This window comes from Ochlerotatus camptorhynchus, unplaced genomic scaffold (genome assembly GCF_037179485.1).
Source record: "Ochlerotatus camptorhynchus isolate MF236.1 unplaced genomic scaffold, CSIRO-AGI_Acam_v1.1 ptg000153l, whole genome shotgun sequence".
In the NCBI taxonomy this organism is placed as follows: Eukaryota; Metazoa; Arthropoda; class Insecta; order Diptera; family Culicidae; genus Ochlerotatus; species Ochlerotatus camptorhynchus.
Genome location: NW_027040643.1, coordinates 495,069 through 516,319, shown reverse-complemented (window position 1 = coordinate 516,319; position 21,251 = coordinate 495,069). Strand labels below are relative to the sequence as shown.

Sequence of the window (21,251 nt, the reverse complement as noted above, 5' to 3'; positions counted from 1 at the left end):
GATGGGCACCACCGAGCAGCTCGGTATTTTATTTTGCTGGATCTCACTTGCCACGTGGTGATAACATACCAGCTAAAAAGTCCCTAAACAACTTTGCCGAAGGCAGCAACTTTCTAGCTGATCAAGATCTCGAGCTGAATATGAAAGAAAGGCACGTACATACTAGCACCACATAGTGAGAAAATTCTGAACTATTGTCACTCAACAAAAAGATCTTGACTTGCTGAAAAACTTTGCCGAATACATTTACTTTCTATCTGCCCAAGTAACATTTAATATAACGCTTTATAGAGGTTTTATAGTATTCTACAAGTCTAAATCATGGTCTACAGATCCCTCATCAAAATTGTTACTTGGGTGGTCAGGATCTACAGATATTTTATATGTGAGAATTTCACATGTATAGTAGCGCCGTGAAGTGAGAAAACCCTGAACTACTGTCCACCTGCAAAAAGGCCTTGACCTCATGAACAACTATGCCGCAGACAGTACCTGTAAAGAGTTACAGACTCCCCGTCAACACCAATGGTCATCAAAGTAAAGGAGAATGAACTCTTTTGTGTCACTTACAAATATACTAAATGAACAGTTGAAGTGATCGACGTCGTTAGAGCGCATTTTTTTTTGTTATTAAAGCATGAACGTCTAAAGAATAATGGAAAGCAATGTCATGATGTCATATTACATTTTATGGTATAACTGTCGAGTGAATCCGATTTTTTTAATTTTCACCAATGACAGGACACAAATGTATGCAAAAGCGTGTCGATGATCGTGACAATTAGCAAGCCTGGTGGCAAGTACAATCACATTTGACGCCCAGGGAAGTCGGGAAAAATTTAAACCCGGAAAACTCCTATACCAAACCGGGATTCAAACCCAGCCGCCTCCAGGATGGTCTTGCTTTGAGCTGCGCCTTTACAAAAAAAAAATCCCCTACAATTCAAGCCAAACAATGCAAAAAGTTATATTTATATAAACGAAGTTTAAAGTTAAAAAAATACCATTTTCAGAAATGCCAAAGGATTTTGTACTTCACTATCAATTTATTGAGCTAGCCTAAAAAAACGTTACATTGTGACACCTAAATGAACATCGTAGCTATAAGGTCAACGTCCTCAACATCTTTGCAATCCATTCGAGGAAGAGCTAGTAGGACTAAGGAAAAAGTAAGGCACAACAAACTCACAAATAGCTGTTTACAAATCACCCCTATCAGTCCGATATCAATTACCTTAATTCACACTTCAAAGAAAATCAACACAGGAAAAATAGACAAAAAAGGACCGAAAGCAGTCGTCTACTTTGTCCACCTTCTTCTCGGTTCAGAGCAAGCGTGAAAAGAAATCTATCTTCTGTCCTGAGCGTGTTCCTTTTTGGCCCGTGGCCAGCCGTCTTTAGTTGTTCGTTTTTCGTAAAACAAAAAGAAACAACCAACAGCAATCACAAGGAAGGAATTTTGGTTCTCCTTTTGTTCCGTCCGAAGATTTTAATCAGTCCAAACTTTCCTGATATTGATTTCCAATGTTTAATTAGGCGGCTGTTTGTGTAATGCTTATTGGCCGGCTGGGGCTCAGCAATGTTAAGCGCCGGTCGTAAATTAATCCTTTTCCTATAATGTGGACTGGACGAGTCGAAGAAATCAGAGTCCTCAAATATTTGAACGGTGTGTGTGTGTGCGTCCCGAGAAAGGGCTAGATCAAATATTTAGATCGAAGATAAGTTTCCCCTCTCGAGTATGAACTATAGAATTTCAAATCGTGTGGACGCCAGGCGCTTGGAGCGGGGTTTCACATTTTACGAGTTCGGAAGAAGTCTTTCGGTGTAACTTGTTGACCTTTCCCGATATGAGGCGGATCGCACTAATAACCTTTTAATTCGATTGGATTTCCATGGTAATGGGGTTGAGGATGCTGGAAAGCACATACAGAGAGAGGGTGACCCATTGACTGTTTAGATCTTCGGATTCAAAGTGTGTAAAGGAAAGGGGAAAGGAACTCACCGAACCGTAGACTGTCCCGCAGGTGTCCATGCACAGAAACAAACAGGTCGCTACGCCTTGGATCTTGATCTGACCGGCGGCCACGGTCGTTCGCTGGAGGATCGCTGCAATGGGAGAGAAGAAGGGAAATGTTGTTAGTTCTGGGTTGATTGTTCGATCGGAGAATTGGTCTCCCAAATATTGATAAGTTCCGTTCAATGGCATAGTAGTGTCAACAAATCGAATTTTCAAAACTACGCCGCTTGATGCAAGTAATTTGAAACCCATTACAATTTGGGATGTGAACTTCATTACTCCCATATTATCATAAAACATTTAAGCACCCTTCTGCGGTTTTCTTCCACCTAGTCCCGAGCCAAAACTAAAATCGAAGAACTTGTTGTATGCGAGTGCAAGTGCTTCCACCATCACAATCACTGGTTGGAAGATCGCATCGCTAGAACCAGGGCGTACCTCTTCAGCTTGAGTGAGATCGCATACCTCCTTGTAGTAGGAAGCGAATTCCAAACATTTCACATAATTGATGGTTGTGTCAGTTTGTTAGTCAAATATTTTTACATGACGCGCGCGCGTCTGGCCCAGTCTAATTCAGTGCAGTCGCCACCACCACCTCGAGACACGGGCAAACACATGTATGAGCATTACTCGTAAGCATCGTGCGGGAAAAATCAGTTTGTTGTTTTTTTGGAGAGCTCACTCACTTCTTGCCAACGCACATCGTTCATCATCATCGTCTCTCGAAGCCAAAATGTGCGCGCTGTTCCGTCGGTTGCAGTTTTGTAAGGTCCACGTTGATGTATTGGGAGTGGAAAGGTTAGCCGTTGTTTTAAGCGATTGGTGATTCTACCATTTCGGATCGCGGGCAAAGGTCTGGACCTGCTGTCGCAAGATTCATGGTTTTTCGAAAATTACTCACTGCTTGTCGCTGACCGTTATGCTCGTTTAAATTATTCTAAGCACCTGATGAATGCCGTCTGCCGCTGTGCCGTCTTTGTCTGGGTCCGTCAGAGAACTAGGGTTCTCCTAAATCCATTAACAGACCGTTGAAAATGGACCAATGTTCTTCAATTCTTTGCGATACACCCAACCGAAACTTCAAAAATATTTGCCAATTTTCTCCCGACGACGTCCCTTGACCAGTTTTTGTCACTTTCGTTTCCACAGCAAATTGGTTTCGTGTTTTGTAATTCCAGTGTCTCAACAACACGACACAATGTTTGCGCAAATATGGTCCATTCGTGGAGGGCAGCTCTTGCTAACTCGCAGCAAAGACCAAATGGAACATGGTAACAATAGAAGCAAGCGATGAATGACGAGACCGAAAACCAAAACCTGGTGTGGAGGTCTCCGGGAGGGAACACACCAGTCGAAAGATGTTTGTACGATAATTGCACAATTACCTACCCCTGAGTGCCATTCAATTTGCGGCAACTCAAGAGCACCGCCCAAGCGAGCGGCCAGCTTCGTTGGTGGATTTGAAGATTGTTACATTTTGAAAGTGATTATCTGCTGCTTTCTTGGCTAAATTGGCACCGCAACAGTAGTGGTTGATGAACGATTCAATTTGCTCCGGCGAAATTTTTGTGAGGCCCGGCCGCTTGGAGAGAATTAAGGTACCGTAAAACGGAGTATGTTTCATAATGTGGCTTTACTTTTATAGTAAAATATAATGATTAAATTTACTCTCTGTACTTTTTCCGACCATTGGTTTAATACTGTAGCTGAGGGTATTATCATAGAGGTAACTCTAAGACCAGAAGGTCCCGAAGAAACGAGCTCAACTTTTTGGCTCAGCTCTGGTACTCTCTTCGATCCCATGCTAATCGATTCACCCCTCGAAACATAGGAAAATCCACTAACCCCTCATTTTATCGGTCAAACTTTCATAGTGAATCAAAACAAACATTGTGTAGTACAGTGGAAGTTCGCTAATTGGGGGTTTTCTGGTTGGGGCGCTTTTTAATTGGGGGTTCGCTAATTGAGGCACGACCCAATTAAAAAGCAGTCATCCGTCAAAATCTGATGTCAAAATCATGCTGACGTTTTGATGTCATATTTTTTGGGGGGTCTTTCAATGATTGATAAAAAATAACGAAAAACAAAATATTTTTTGTAAAAAATCAATTTAATTCATAAAACAAGCAAATTAAAACAAAACAGTTACAGATTGCGTCTCTTCCACTCTGCTTCCAGCAATTCAGTTCGCAGGGTTTTCAGTTTCAAAGTCTGAGCGGGATTGTTCTGTACGAATTGGATCACGTTATCAAGCGACTTCATCGTGGTTGGAAAATCGATGTCTTCGGGTTCTTCGTTTTCAGTAGCAAGGGCACTTCCGTTCAAAGCCTCCGGGGTGGTATCGAACCATTCTTCCTCCATGAAAGTTAAATCGTCTGCTTTATTCAAAACTGCGCTGACTATTTCTTCGTCTCTGAACACTTCGCTGGTTATTGAAACTGTTGTACCATTGGAATCTACTACTCGATCCTCAAGCCAAAGCTGGATTTGCTCGTCGGTTGTGTTTGTTCCGGCTATGCCATCAATTGATGCTACAAGGGACTTGAAATCAGCAAAAAGATCCTCCGCCTGTTCAGACATGCTCCATTCACAACCTGGAAACTCATCGAACAACTTTTTCCAGGAATTTTCAATGGTAACCTGACTGATTTCGTCCCAAGCTTCAGCAATCCAATCAATACTCTGCCGTAAGGACACATTTTTCAGTCGTTGTTCCAAGGGCAAATCTTCGTTTTCCAAAACAAGCTTAAGCATCAGCTTTGTACCTGGTTTTGATTGCGTTGATCACCGACTGATCCATTGGCTGGCATGCTGTTGTCACATTTGGTGGAAGGTACATCACTTGAATTAATCCATCATCACTCTTCAAATCATCGCATCCATCGTAGTGAGCAGTACAGTTATCCAGAACCAAAAGCGCTGACGGTTCCAAATCGTGCTCAGCAGAGAACTTCCGGACAGCGGGAATGAACTCGTCATAAAACCAGGTACGGAACAACTGACGTGTCATCCAAGCTTTTTTGGAATTGTAGTAGGATACCGGTAATGATTGCTGAAAGCCGCGAATCCACGGGGGTTCTCGACTACCCCAATGAACATCAGTTTCATTTTGAGAGAACCATCCATGTTCGAGCACGGCATGAATGTGAATCGGGTTTTGTTGAGCTTTCGTCCCGAAGCGACTGTCTCGTCCCATAATGCGATAGTGCGTGATGCCATCAGCTTGGTGAAAAGTGCTGATTCATCTGCATTAAAAATTTGGGCTTTTGTCACATTCATTTCCAATACTTTCTTCATGAGCACTTCCTTGAATTTAAGGTACGCTTCTTTATCCGCGGAAGGTTTCTCTCCTGCCACCACCAAAACACGTAATCCGAAACGCTGTTTAAAACGGCGCACCCAGCCATCCGAAATCAAAAAAGTAAGATCCAGATAAACACCAAGATCTTGAAAGCATTGGAACAGTTGTTCTGCTTTGGCCTTGATCACATCCAATGTGACAATAATATTAGCCTCACGTTGTTGCAAAACCCATAGGTAAAGCGCTTCTTCCAGTAAGGGAAAATTCTGCTCCTTCATCGTTTTTCGATTTTCCACGCCATGTTCTCTGAATTTTTCTAGTTTCATCCGAATTGACTCCTTATTTTTCAAAAATCGACCGACCGAGGATGCTCCGACACCAAACCTTTTGCCTAATATTTCGTGGGAACCGTTTACTGCTTCAAATTCCTCGATTATTCTCACCTTCTGAGCCAAGGTAAGCGTAGTGTGCTTCCGTTTCACGACTTGCTTATTATCCACTCCGGAACTGGAAGCTGATACTCCTTCCATTGTGAAAGCTGAACAAATTTCAGGAGGATAATTGCTACAACATTACAAACAACGTATGAATGCACAAATATTTACCAGCGCCGGAAATAACTCAACAAAATATTCAATCGATTCACTCAATTTACACTCACGCAAGACAAAAACTAAGTAGCTGCTCACAGCATCAGTTAAGCAGACGAAAGACTGAAAACCAAAACAAACGAGTCAAGCGCCCCCCGGTCAAGTTTGACACTTGTCGACACCCCCCAATTAGCGAATGCCATTCGATAATTGGGGTGCAGTCGTACCCCAATTAGCGAACGGCTACTGTACTAGAATTTCGACTAGAATGGGATACGTTAATCATTTGCTTGGGACCAATAGGCTAGTCAAGTAGTGAACCAATTTAAAATCGTTAGTTTCGAATTGATGTTGGTATTATCCTATAGTATGTGTTATATATTTTCGAATCGAGAAGACTTTGATAGCAAAGATTCCTTCCTCAGAAGAAAGGCTTGTGTATTTGGCGTTGCATCCAACCTTCACTCAAACGCAGCGCTACTGTATCTGTCGCTTGGATTATGGCAAAGTTGCCAGTCTTCTTGATATTTTCCAAACATATTAAATAACAATTTTCGCCTGTATGAAAAAACACTCAAACCATCACTTATTAAATGTATTTTCGATGTAGCCATCTTAAATTTAACGTCTTCTTCTTATTGCTTATGATGTTTCCTGACCCATGCAGCACACTTGTCACTGAAGAGTTTTTGTTACTTGTTTGTAACTTATTTAAGTCACAATCAAGTTGCAGCAACCTCAAGTTTGCAAATACGCATTTCAGCTAAAATAATGTTTTTCGAAATAATAAACCAAAAGATGGTATGATGGCATGTTTTACTTCTAACTTACAAGAAGAGGTTACAAAGTATGCGTTTGAAACATAAAACCTGTAAATTTCGCTTTCTATGAGTCACAATCAGCGATTTTCTGATCGCTGAGTGAGTGAGTGTGTGAAAAATCGCTGATTGTGACTCTCATGAAGTGAAATAAACAGGTTTAATATGCCAAACACATTCTTTGTAACCTCTTCTTGTATCCTACCAATTCAAAATATGATCATGGCATCTAATTATTTCATAATTTAAAAAAAAAACATTGTTTTAGCTGAAATGACTATTTGAAACCTTGCCTATTATGATGGGTGAGTGCTGCTTGGGGATTATATACTCAATCAAAGTTTCATGTTTCTTGATCTAAATCGGTTGAGATTCACGCATGTTTTTCTACGTTCAGAGAGCATTATCAAAGTAATCCCAAATCAAAATACTGTAGAATTGACTCTAGGATCTGAACTCTGAAATCTTCTGAAAAAAAATATTTAGAATATGCTTTAAAAAACAATCAAAGTTACCCCGTTTTACGGTATATTGATTTGAAATATAATTGTGATTGTAATCGAGCTGATTGATTGTTGATTCGGAATGTGTGGAAATCATGAAATTATTTGCTTTTGGTTTAATTACAATATAAATTGAATTAATTAGAGGTAAGATCTAATTTCCGTCCTAAACGGTCGATAATTATTGCGACACACATATGTATTTATTTTAGTTTAACTATTTGTTTTGTATTACTTCTGCGTGAATTTAACGATTTACATAGTTGAAGATGCTATTTTCAAATAACAGACTACAGTGGTAATTTTTATACGATAGATGAGCAGATGTACGGCAGTGTGAAAATTGTATTTAGAGACTAGAAAGCGAGCAAGGACAACTTTTTAGGAAGGTACAAAAGGCAATGATCATTTCCCTTTACCAAACTCTCTCTCTCTATATATATATAAACTAACGTTTATAATCCATTTCGTCATCCATTAAAATACAGCCATCATTTCGTCAAAACTCGTTCGTATAGTAATCGTGCTCGCTTTTTGGCCACTAAACTTTGTTTCAGGGAGCAATTCGGATGTTTACTGGCACAAAAAGACTTATATCCTTCTCTTATTCTTCTCTTGAAAGGATGTTACGCACGGTGGAAAAGTTGGAATCGTATTTCTTTCCCAAATCACGTATGGAGACACCTGGGTTGCTTTTCACGTACCTCAACACCTTCTCCTCAGCTCTTTGTCCCTAGTGCAACTTTTAAGATAGATACGCTGTATTCTATCTACACTCAAAGTATCCTTGTAACGCTTGATTACAAGACTCACCGTTTACTTTGGGAATTTTAACACATTTGCTATTTTTGAGGCAGACCACGAAGCGTTCTCTAGATGTTTGTGCACAATTAATTTTCTTTTCCCAAGTTCCATGATCCGTAATTTCGGAATGCGTCGATCAATCGAGAAAAATTTTTCACCAACATCCACAAATGCCTGTCAAACGTTTTTTGTTCCAATCACCAGGTGGTGTATTAAACCGTGCGTTCAAATTTACTTTGAATCGAGCTTTATTGTTACCTCTACCACGGTATGTGCTCCTGTCATCGTCGACTTGACGATCTCCAGAGGACACTGTTAGGGTAGGTGCTGCTACTGTACCTTTCGACCAATGACAGAGTAATTGATGGTAAGCAGCTCCCATCCAGAGTCATGTCCCTGCCGACTGGACTCGAAACCACGAAACGTTGCGATTTTCAGACCTGTGCTTTCTCCACTGCCCTCTCCATACTTCGGGATATGGATAGGCTAAAAGCAAACAGCAAGCGCTCATTTCCTCGCATATTCGACTTCTTTTGCTTTTTATGCTGGAGAGAATCGAGGCAACTGTGTGCGTTGTTCTACCATGTTATACATAACAATCAAGGAAAATGCTTGCTTGTGTAGGTTAAAGCATCTGTATATGCACGGAATAAAAAAAGATTAAAAATCATTACATCGTCTGCAAGGTCAACTTCTAACATTCGCTGCAATGTTCATGAACAGAGGGTGATAATAAATGTAACTAACATTCATTGTAATACATTTTTGGTTTGCTTGTAGAGTTGATAGTTCCGTTAGAGTACGGCAGTGTGAAAATTGTAGGTATATAGAGAGTAGAAAGCGAGTAAGGACAACTTTTTAGGAAGGTACAAATTGCCAGAGAGGGATACCCTTCACCATCCCTCTCCAACGGGGGAGGTAAAATTTATTTATTTATTTATTTATTTATTTCGTCAACCAACGTAGACTAGTACAACTAATACAGTTTTGTTTTCTTAAATATATATTCATATAAAAAAAGTAGTGTCAGCTTTCTTGTCTTTTCTTTTATGAGTTGTTATTTCTTATGGAATAAAAATATTGCTTTAATTTATGCCGAGACATTGTAAAGTCAATGGTTTCGCAGTGTTTATTGTAAGAGGCCATCATGCGGTTTAATGGCCCATATATTGCATAATTTGTGCGATGATGTTTTATGGCAAATAAATTTCAAAATAAAGAGAGATGATCAAACCGATCCCTACGGCTTTGGCGTGATCAGAGATGTTATGCCTCAGAACATCCCGGCGGTGCCGACTGGGATTGAACCCAGCCCTGCTGGGGTGAGATGTAATCACGCTTACCACTACACCACCGGCGCCGCTATCAACCCAACTTCTTCCTAGGAAATTTTACAAGTAAACTTTTCTTCCGAGACCGCAAAACGATCCGACGCTTGTGGAAAAAGTTATTCAGCCACCCAAACAAACTGCTCATTATTCTTTTTTCTAGCAGCACTGTCAGCTGCCGCCTGCTGCTGTCTGCGCGAGACAGTCACGTTGTGTCGATGTCAATCATACAAGGTCTGGAACAACAAATAGCTTGCTGGTGTTAGAAGCAAAAATGTTGTAAACATTGCTGAGCTAGCGAATGCCGATGTCATGGCAGCACAACATTCCATACTGCGAATAGCAGACGTGTCGTCACAGAAAACAGCTGTTTCGTGTAAAAAGTTAAACATTGCGATGAAATACGACCACCACTAGACATTTTCACATTTCACTAATACCAATAAGCCGGTTGGGCCAGACCTTGTATAATTGACATCGACGTTGTGTGGGGGTTCACTCAGCATGGAGGAAAACCGACATCATGCGACATCAATCTTCGATTTGGATGGAACTTTGCACAGGGTCGTTTGGAAATAAGCGTGATTTTCCACAAGGGCGTATTTGTTTTGACACATAATTTATTCAAACAATCCTACTTGGAAAAACTTCGAGTGTAGAGCAAAACAGCCTAGGAAAAAAATGTCGACTGAACATTAGGCTTTACGAGCTTCGTAACGTGGGTAGATCACCTTTTTGTGGTACGTTACGGGATGTAAGATCTACCACCGATTCCTAGTCTTGACTACTTCAAACTAGGGGAACAGGATTTTTCAGTAATCAAAGAAACACATCTTAGTCTTTGTTACTTTTTATGCCTTGTTGATAGTGACAAGACTCGGCTTTGTCCACCGAGGATGATCTTGAAACAAGGAAAAAATGAGTTAGTTAATCTTCATCTATGTGATTCTTAATCTTCTATTCGTTGTTCCCTAGTTTGAAGTGATTAAGACTAGGGTTCTGATACATGGTCATAATCGGTGTCATTCCTTAATTTGTTGCTAAGGAATCCAATTTTGACTGACAAAGAGGCGCCTTTGGAGGGTGTTTCAACACTCCAAAGAGTCGGATCCTTGCGATAAATGCAAGAATGACAACTGTAAAAAAAATCGAATACTTCATCATTTATCAATAGTGGCGAAGTAATACGACATTTAGCGCATACGGGATATCCTACAATAGATCAAATTACTGGTCGCAGTTGTGTTTGGTCTCGAACAGAAAAAAAGGCTTTACGAGAATTATATAATCTTCTGTGATTAGGTAAAATTTCATTCAATTGATGAAACTGGTCTAGAGTCCTGCAGTTTTTTTCGAAGCACTTATAGAACGACTCATCAGAATGAATTTGGACTTCTGACCGGAAAATGGAAGATCAGGAACAGCCATAAAAGTGATGAATTCATTAAATTGGTCCTATAAAGCACTTCTAGAAGACTCATTTCAACAAATTTGGACTTGTGACCAGAAATGGACACTGGAATCTACTGGTTGAGCTTTCGGAAGATCCTGAGCTACAGTGATAATGATCAATTAATGAAACTGGGCCTAGAGCTTTGTGTTTTTTTTACGAAAGCACTTCTAGAAGACTAATTATAATGAACCCGGACTTGAGATCAGAACCTGGGCAACCTTCCGTATAATCCGGAACTTTAGTAAAAGTGTTCATAATATTGGTCCTTGAGCTCAGAGGGTACCTTTTAAGATTTCAAGTTAAGAAATTATAAACTTATTTTCACGACAGGAAACCATAATTGAGTGACATCTTAGAATTCATGAAGAGACAACTTTTCATGAAGAAAGATTTCATATTGTAGCAAGCTTTAAAGCTCGATTCAAAGTAAATCTGGACGCACGGTTTAATACACCACCGCACCCCTGGTGGTTGGAACAAAAAACGTTTCACAGGCATTTGTTGATGTTTCATTGACGAAGAAATGGGTGAAAAGTTTTTCTCGATTGATCGACGCATCCCGAAATTACGGATCATGGAACTTTGTAGAATTCTCGCTTTTTTATCGATGATTGCCTGGATTGTGGTCTCCTTGTATCCGTTGAGTCTCGCTGTTTCGAAGATGTACTGTAATTCCTTAACCTTTCCTGTATCGCTGAGTGGAAGAGTCTGTGATGGAAGGCGGCCATTTTCTGCTGGAACGAATGATTGAAAGTATAGGGGATATCACTTTTGGTGCTTGTTGGTTTCCTGTAAATTTCGTATTCAAGATGATGACGATTCCCTGATGACTAGAAGATCGAGAAATGCGAGCTTCCCGTCTTTTTCTACCTCGTGAGTGAATTTGATATCCTTGTGAATTCTGTTGATCGCATCTAAAATTTGTGGAACTACGCTCATCGGCGTAGAAATAGTGATTACCAAGACACTTCCAACATTATCACAAAATACGGTTAAGACTATCACATCGAACACATCGAACATAATCAAGGACGGACAGGAGTCGCGCCAACGAAAAGAAAAGAAAATTAATTGTGCACAAACATCTAGAGAACCCTTCGTGGTCTTCCTCAAAAATAGCAAAAGTGTTAAAATTTCCCAAAAGTCAACGGTGAGTCTTGTAATCAAACGTTACAAGGATACTCTGAGTGTGGATAGAGCACAGCGCATCGATCATAAAAGTGGCACTAGGGACAAAGAGCTGAGGAGAAAGGTGTTGAGGTACGTGAAAAGCAACTCAGGTGTCTCCATACGTGATTTGGCAAAGAAATACGATTCCAACTTTTCCACCGTGCGTAACATCCTTTCAAGAGAAGAATATAAGTCTTTTTGTGCCAGTAAACATCCGAATCGCTCCCTGAAACAAAATTTAGTGGCCAAAAAGCGAGCACGATTACTGTACGAACGAGTTTTGACGAAATGATAGCTGTATTTTAATGGATGACGAAACATGTCAAAATGGATTATAAACAAATCCCCGGACGAAAATTTTACCTGGCAACTGGTCGTGGGGATGTCCCTTCCAGGTATAAATTTATTTTTGCTGATAATTTTGCTCGGAAACTAATGATTTGGCAAGAAATCTGCAGTTATGGCCTAAAACCAAGGTTTTCATCACATGTCACACAATGTCAAAGGTTTACATTAAAGAGTGTCTGAAAAAGCGGATTTTACCCTTCATTCGGCAACACAAGACCAACGTTGTGTTTTGGCCGGATCTAGCCAGCTGCCACTACTCTAAGGAGGTACTAGTCATCGCCAAAGAGATTAATCCTCCGAATTGCCCTGAGTTCAGACCGATCGAAAAATATTGGGCAATTGTCAAGCGAAAACTTCGAGGATGCGGTAAAGAAGTGACAAATGCACAACAAATGCGTTTAAAGTGGAATAAGTTCGCCGGTACAGTGTCACCAGCGACTGTGCAGATCATGATGGCATCGATCACAAGTAAAGTGCGACAGTTCGTTCGAAACGGTGAAATGTAATAACTGTTATCTTTCGTTTGACGTTTTGATCAACCGTGTATGTTGTTTAATTCTTGACTTATGATCACTTTAATGCGTCCAAATTTACTTTGAATCGGGCGTTAGGAGCTCAACAAGGGTACCCGGGTACTCACAAAATTGAAATGCTTGCTACTGCGGCCAATTTTAACCGATTTTGAATCTTTTGGCACCATTGGATTCAGAAACTTATCCTCTTTTTGGATATTGCCAACAATGTCCATCCGGAATCGTCTGGTTCCGGGAAATCTGGTTTTCCTGTATAATGTTCCAGAATTAAGCACTTTCACTAGAATTTCGAAGGCATCGATATCAAAGTGTCAGAATCTCCTTTAAGAAACAATTTCTGCTCACTTGAGGACCAGTTTAAGGTTTTTTTTTTCTCGGAACGGAAATCTGGCGTTGAATCCCGTAGGGCCTCTACAGGCCATAGAAGTGCTTGGGAAGAAACCCCTACAATATGGGTTTCAAAATTCATTAATCTACAACAGAAGGCTATGCCCCATGCCATTCTTTCGGCATCTAAATATAAGGGGAAGCTTCCCATAGAGATTAGTGACATTTTAAGTACGCACACTAGCGGACACAATCCACGTGTGAAGTTGATCAATGTTTTCCTCCAACTAACCTCTAAATGTATGGATTCTTCCCACTAAAATGAGGCCACCGATTTTCACAAATACTTTCTCACAAAGCGCACTAATACCATAGAGGTAACTCTAAGACAAGAAGGTCCCGAAATAACGTGATCAACTTTTTGGCTCAGCTCTGGTACTATCTTCGGTCCCAAGCTAATCGATTCACCCCTCGAAACATAGGAAAAACCAATAACCCCTCATTTTATCTGCCAAACTTTCATAGCGAATCAAAACAAACATTGAGTAGTACTAGAATTTCGACTAGAATGGGGTACATTAATCGTTTGCTTGGGACCAATAGGCTAGTCAAGTAGTGAGCCAATTTAAAATCGTTAGTTTCGTATTGATTGTTGCTAATACCTATTACGTAATAGGGTAGCCATGTCAATGTCAATGGAAGAAAATTTTCCCGATGAAAACATTGGCGTATACGCGTACGCACACTAGTGCAATTAATGTCAGCAATCTCAATGCCATGGGAAGGTTTGTTTACGAAAAGCTTGTAGGCCCTTTTCTCGTGTTACTCTTGAAAAGTGTTTTACTATTCACCTTTAGCCCGCTTAATTGTTGGTGAGATTTTGCAATGAAAAGTCTGTTGCAATGTTTTTGTGTGTTCGTGGAATGTTTAAATCAGTCTCTGTTTGAAAAGCAGTATTTTTAGCCTTCCCGGTGACGAAGCTACGTAATCACGGATAAATTGAAATTTCCTTCGAAAGTTTTCTGGAAATGGAAAAGCCAGGGCCCAGCAGACCCAGACTCATCGTGGAACAAATTTGTTTACAGCGGCGGATATTTTCCGAACGATTATCACACCGGCAATGCGTTCGATAATTTTTGACGGAAACCAACAAAAAAGCATCTAGCGTGATCAGCTGTGGCGGCAACCCAAGAGAACACGTTCCGGAGACAATCTGTCGGATGATCACAAAATTGGAAATTCATGAATTTTGATAGCCATGTTGCAGGGGTTTCTTCCCAAACACTTCTATGACCCCTAGAGGCCCTACGGGAACCTGCTCCGGAATGACAATTCTGGGGATAAACCTTAAAATTGTTCTCAAGTGAGATGAAATTGCTTTTTGAAGTAGATTCTGATTTTCTGATATATATTCCTTCGAAACTCGAGCGTAACTGGCAAGAAAATGCTTTGTTTTGGAAATTTACACCGGAAATTTAGATTTCCGGAAACCAGACGATTACGGATAGACATTATTGGCAGTTTTCAGAAAGAAGATAAGTTTCTGAATCAAATTGTGCCAAAAGATTCAAAATCGGTCAAAATTGGCCGCAGTAGCAAGAATTTCAATTTGTGGGTACCCGGGTACCCTTGTCGAGCTCCTAAAGATGTTTTTTTGTCGATCACATAATGGTTAATGTACTTCTAGAAGACTCATTAGAATAAATTCGGACTTGTGACCGGAAAATGGACCCAATGGGCCACAGGGTGGCCTTTTGGAAAATCCAGTAAATTGGTCCTAGAGCTCTTTAGTTTTTTCGAAAGCACTTATAGAAGACGAATTATAATGAATTCAGACTTGTGACCAGAAAATGAACGCTGGAAGCCACTGGGTGACCTTCCGAAACATCTGGAACAACCTTAAAAGTGTTCAATTGGCCATGTATATCTACGGTTTTTTTTTCTTCGAAATGACTTCTAGAAGACTCATTAGAATGAATTTGGACTTGTTTATAGCAAGTGATAGGAAATCGTGTCTTCACTAAAGTTCTCGATTACTTTTTCAAAGGGACGTATCAGCTTTTGTAAACAATGCATTTTATCGTTGATTTGGCGTAGCTGGCACGCATGCTAACACTACCAGTTTTCCCCTACCTGACAGTGGTGTTAGTATGCGTGTGCCAGCTACCAGTTACGCCTAATTTACGATCAAATGCATTGTTTACAAAAGCTGATAAGTCCGTTTGAAAAAGTTATCGTGAGTTGTAGAAGATTTCAAAACTGAAAATTGGATTTATAGATCTAAAGATAGGGTCCATCGATGAAAATTTTCTATTCTTCAATTGTTCGTAGAACAATGCACAGTGGGCAAAAATTGACAAAACCGCTACTAAATTGAATATCTCGGCTGCCAAACGGTTTCAGTCAACATTTTATACATATTCTCAAAGAAAAAACTCTGCTAAATCGGTTGGTGGTGGTCCCGTTGGCCGAAGTCTTTTGCGTACCGAGATAGAGAGCCGGGATCAACCCGAGTTCCCGGTAAAGTAGGAAATGCCAGTATCTATCGACATAATTTTACACTTTATTTAACGTATATTACTGGAAATTGATAGTACTAAGTATATATGGTGTAAAGACACCATATATGCCCTCAGGGAAACTCTACTGGCCTTAAAGAGGATCCGGAACGACCACTTAAGTGGCCACATAATAAAAAAAATTCTAGAGCCTTGTGATTTTTTCTGTGTTGGGGGCGACCCCGGCGTAGTGGTTAACATCCATACCTCTCACGCCAAAGCCACGAGTTCAAATCTCACCCCCGGACAAGTCACGAATGACCCAAGAGCGTTAAAGTGAATATTAAAAAAAAAACCTGTTGTTCAGAATCAAGAGATCAAAGTGTATTTAATTTGGAAACTATATTTTGGGTATAGTGGCCATATTCTGGTTCTCCGGATAATCTGAATTGACCGATAAAGTGGCCACATTATAAAAATGATCCTAGAACCTTGCGATTTCCCTGAGGGCGTATATGGTGTCTTTACATCACTGTCTTTACAGTTTACTGCCTTTTTTTAACGCATGATGTTAATTAATAAATCACTTAAAATGTTCTATAACTCTTCAAGGTTTGATTAGTGACTTATAGTCTTTGACATTAACAATGTGAACTGATAAAAATAAATCACTGAAATGTTATAATCAAAAACTAAATTTGATCGAGCATTCTACAAATAAAGAATGTAGTTTTTCTATTTTTATCGTAGTAAGATATGACTGTTTATTCCGAAGACGCCTTATGGCTTAAATAAAAAGGTCAGGCTATAGAAAAAAGTTCCACATTTTGTTACATTTCATCTCATTTGTTCATCAGTTCCGGAGATAATGAAACATAACACTCCTTTCTGAGAAAAGACATTAACACAACCGTGATACAAACTGAATATAGATAGATTAAAAATCACTCAAACGGGCTCAATCTCAGCCAGCTCTCATCACTCTAATCACCCGTCTGAAAGTCCTCCCCCTTCCTCCCAGAGAGCAGTTCGCGTATTCCACATTTCCCATTATCAAATCACCCCAGCCATGCTTACAAGGTGATTACAAGATGTTCTCGCCTCTTCAAAATGAAATACATACCATATTTACTCAACACCTACCCGCTCAAATCTCAAGTAGCAAAACTGCAGCCGCCTCGGCTACATGTGCATCGGCACGTTCGTTCCTTTCCGGCGCATTAGCACAGGAAAAAAAAAGTGCATACCAGCTATAATGCACTTCCCACGGTAGTATTTGTTTTATTGCTTATGACGACTACGACTTCGTCGTCATTTGTGGTCGTTAGGAGGACATCATAGCTGCTGAAGTCCGGTAGTAAAACTCGCCTCTTCCCGTCCGTGACCACACGGAACAGCTGCTGGGCGCGCACGGACACACCTACCTCTGCTCTATGGAGTGAGTGAATTTATTGCCTTCATCAGCACCATCTGCGGCCACGTCAATGGAGGAGATTGGGATTTGTGATGTAGTGTAGGTTGATCAACTAGGTACGGAACACAGCCGTGGAAACGTGAGCACGCGCGCTCGCGAAAAAAAATGAAGCTCAAATCGTTAGTGTAGGTCAGGTTCAAGCGGTGTTCTTGAGTTGCTCAGGGGGAATCCGAACCGGGTGCGGTGTCAACGAACGAATTCGATGCTTGGAGTTTGTATGTTTTTTTTTTCGTTACACATGTGTAGGGGTAGATGGGGCAAGATGGCCACCCTAAGGTTGACATCATTTTTATATATAATAATTAATACAGTCAATCATTGTCTACCATAGATCTTTTATGTCTGTAGCTAGTACCGACGCATTGATACAATTAAATGTATTCAATTTTGGATTTTTTTAAACTAAATTTAAAAAAGTTACTTTTTCACACCATTCTCAGACACCCCGGGGCAAGATGACTACCCCTGAGCGGGAAGACATACACACATAGCAAAATTTGTTTCTATATAATGTTTGTTATAAAGTTGTAACATACGAAAAAGGGTTATTGATTATGGCAAATTATTACTGCAAGGACAGGATTTTTTTCGGTCGGCACCTTTTCATAAATTTCTTGGTAGTTATTGAATATTTCTAAACCATTTTTGCAACGTTGCATCCTGCTGCTCATTGTGCAGTTTAAAAAATTAGATTTCCAATTCTCATCTTGCCCCAGGTGACGATCTTGCCCCGTATACCCCTACAACACTTATCGCGTGAAGCCAGCATCTAGGCAAGTGGGCAACTTCAAGTGACCAGAAAGGTGGCGAATCGAGGATTATGTACCTGCCACTATTAATCATTGGTGCTTTTCTGTTGATGGGTATTGATTGATCGCAAAATTTGCGGTTCATGGCATTTGCGGTGGTGCGGAAAGCGATAACCTCAGCATCCAGATGGATTTGCCAATGGAGTTGTCGATTGATGAAACGGTGCTGACAGAAGGTGGAGTCGGACAAACAGATCGGTGGCGGCAGTACAAAGTGATTGATTGATTTGTGATTAATTGCCACTAATAGTGTGTGGCTCGAGTTGTAATGGCTCTATCGCGATTAGGTGCGTATTGTTATGGATGGTTGCGGTGGAGTCGCCATTGTACAGTGAGGAATTCTTATTCCCGGATGGTTTTCTCTTTAATACTTTTTCCGGATACTTAGACGCTTTTAGTTCGTGGAAAACGATAGCAAATCCGGTCAGGATTCTACTTGCCGAAGCTCAAGTATCTAGGAGTCCGAATAAAGAAATACGGGCAAACAAATATTAAAGTGTTGTGTCCTACCCAACTAACAATTTTCGCAATGTAAACGCTTTACTCATTTAATTTATACAGCTTCAAGCTATATTCAAATGTTAAACGATATGAGGAAACCTTTATTTAACCTCTATACATACATACATAACTTTTCCGCGTTTCATTTTAGTTAAACGGGAACCAAGTCTCATTCCAGCCCATCGCTGGTTGTGAGAAGGTGATCACGTCGTAATCCACCTTTACCCGCTGACTTGCTCCTGCTTGCTGCAGAACCAAGTGCCACGCTGTCCGAAGTGGTTATGAGCAGAGGCACGACAAGCAGATTGATGTGCAACCAAGTGGTACTCGATTATGAGGACTGGGTTTGGGAAAAACGTTTATTTCCTGAAAACAGATATAAAATTATCATTTGTCAAGGGGTAATTAACTCTGCACACCTCAATCTGTGCCGAATGTTTTAGCGGTACCGAAAACTGTGCCAAACGCTGTGCCGAAGCGTACCAATCAAGTATCCCATGAGTTGGAAACCCTGAAGTTTTAATGACTTTTAGGATTGTTTGTTAGTGATTCTGCAGCAAATAGCGTGATGAATTGATGTGTTCAGCCTAAAATCATTGCTGCAGCACGGAAGCTCCACCGACTAAACAAACTGGAGAAAGTAAACCAAATTTGTTACAAGCCGGTTTCGAAGCTCAACTCCGTCGGATCCTCATAAATCCGGAATCGCGCGTCAACCACGAGTACATTCTGACATAGTTCGAGTCTGCTATTCGAGTTTATGGTGAATTCCGGCAAGCTGGACGTGGTTTAACTTCCGTTGATTAAGAAGCAGTTCGACTGCGATAGCACCAGCGAGCCAGTGGTAGAACTGCGCAGCCAGCTACCTGAAGTTTAGTGGTGATTTGCTTAAGGTGAAAAACTACGAGGTGCCGAATGCGCTTCTGTTGTATGCCAAGGGGAAGGTATGAAAGGGTTAAGGATCGGGTTTAGGTTGTTAAAATGTATATTGTTAGGTAAATAATATAAAACTTTTTTTTTAAAGAATGCCTATATCATAAATTGTCTAAGAATGCACAATGGGCATCATAATAATTATTGAAAGAATCCTGAATAGGTCAATGCCAGATACAGCGTCATAGAAATGAGGGAACTTCCTTCCCAGATAAGCGATCTACGGAACCACTGGTCACTCACCCTGTGTTTAAACAGGGTGAGTGGCCAGTGGTTCCGTAGATCGCTTATCTGGGAAGGAAGTTCCCTGATTTCTATGATGCTGTATCTGGCATTGACCTATGTGAACCGTGATTACCGGAAACGCCAAGCAAGTGTTGGTTGCAAAAGTGGATGACCCTTAGGGTAACCTAGTTATTGCTGTTGCTGGTGATGATCTGGTATTTCGCTACACTTTAACAACTCTTGCAGGGAATTGGAAGTACTGGCTGCAGGAGAGATCCGTGTAAGGTATATGTTTATATTCTAATCCGGAGACTGATCGTCTAGTCTGATGGATTTGTTAATACCATGTTCTTCGCTTCAGGGAAGATCAACAACTGTCAACAAAGGGCGAAACCTTAGCAACTATTCGTAAAACATTAGCAAAAAAACAGTGCTGCCGTTTTCTATTATATTCTGTGTCAAACTTGTCAAAGTTTTCCCTAACGTGCTGATCAGTCTGCCGTGATGTGCTACGGCACAGAGTGCAGAGTTGGTTACCCCTCCCTTTTTTTACAAAAAAAAATATGGAAAAATATGTATTCCAGCATTACATTACATCGTAATGTAATATCCCATTGATTGGCGTATTTGGATTTTAATTTCATCTATACATGATAAAGTTACAAGCGTTCAAAACCTAACACTATTTCACCACACATATTTTTTGAGTTGCACCCCAGTATATTCGACATAGACGTAGTTCTATGTCAAAAATCCGAGATAAGGATACTGCAGTAATGATTTAATGATTGTTACAACTGGTTTGATATGAACGGTACACTGTAAATTAAAATTAGTTTATGCATCGAATTCGCACGTTTATGCTACAAATCCATTAAATTCGTACTAAAAATATGCCACTCTCGCATCTAATTTTATTTCATCTTGGGTAAGACTGATTCATAACTATGAGAAATGCGGAATTTTCGTAATATTTGGAGCATAGACTTTCACGTGTCGAAAATAGTTATACGAATTTAATTTATGTTAGAAATCGATTAAAATATTTATAAGTTAAATTGAACTTCAATTGTCTTGAGAAGTTCCAAAAATATGTTTGGTTATTCTGATACGGTTTCATGAGTTTTGGCTCAAGTCAGATTCTTGTCACTTCTCGGAGGATGCTCAGAACATGTGCGTGTATGACCATTTTGTTTTCTTTTTTCTCCTTGATTTGTTTTCCGTCTACCTCGTTTTCCGTGCTGAGCACCAATGCTACCGACGCGTTTACTGGTCGCAATAACACTTGATCCACAGCCATTGCGGATTGAGTTGCTCCACAGGCATAGCAGGTAGCCATCGATGACGTATCCGTCAGGATGGTTCGAGCTTTTCCGTCAATCATGGTCATACTGAGACGATGATATATTTTCAACTCATTTCCATTTTTCAGTTGTACCATGGATGGCTGCAGTGACGCAATTTGGTCAGATACATACTGTTCTTCACGCTTCAAGGTTATTTTATTTTCTTTTATGAATTGTATGCGGATAGGCTTGCAAAACCTTGTTGACGAGGGCGCAGGATTTGTCCAAATGATGATTGGAGGACCGGATTCATTGATAGTTCTCAACTGTAGT

General features: G+C 40.3%; 1 protein-coding gene and 1 pseudogene across 1 annotated transcript in view; both read right to left on the bottom strand.

The window, feature by feature from the left end:
* Nucleotides 1-21,251, bottom strand: part of bnl (branchless) — a 244,497-nt gene that overhangs the window by 102,265 nt on the left and 120,981 nt on the right. Inside the window, exon 2 of the mRNA XM_065222029.1 lies at nt 2,003-2,106. Within this exon, the coding sequence (XP_065078101.1) occupies nt 2,003-2,106 (104 nt within the window). The remainder of the gene's footprint in view (nt 1-2,002; nt 2,107-21,251) is intronic.
* Nucleotides 4,764-6,044, bottom strand: LOC135701292 (tigger transposable element-derived protein 2-like; annotated as a pseudogene).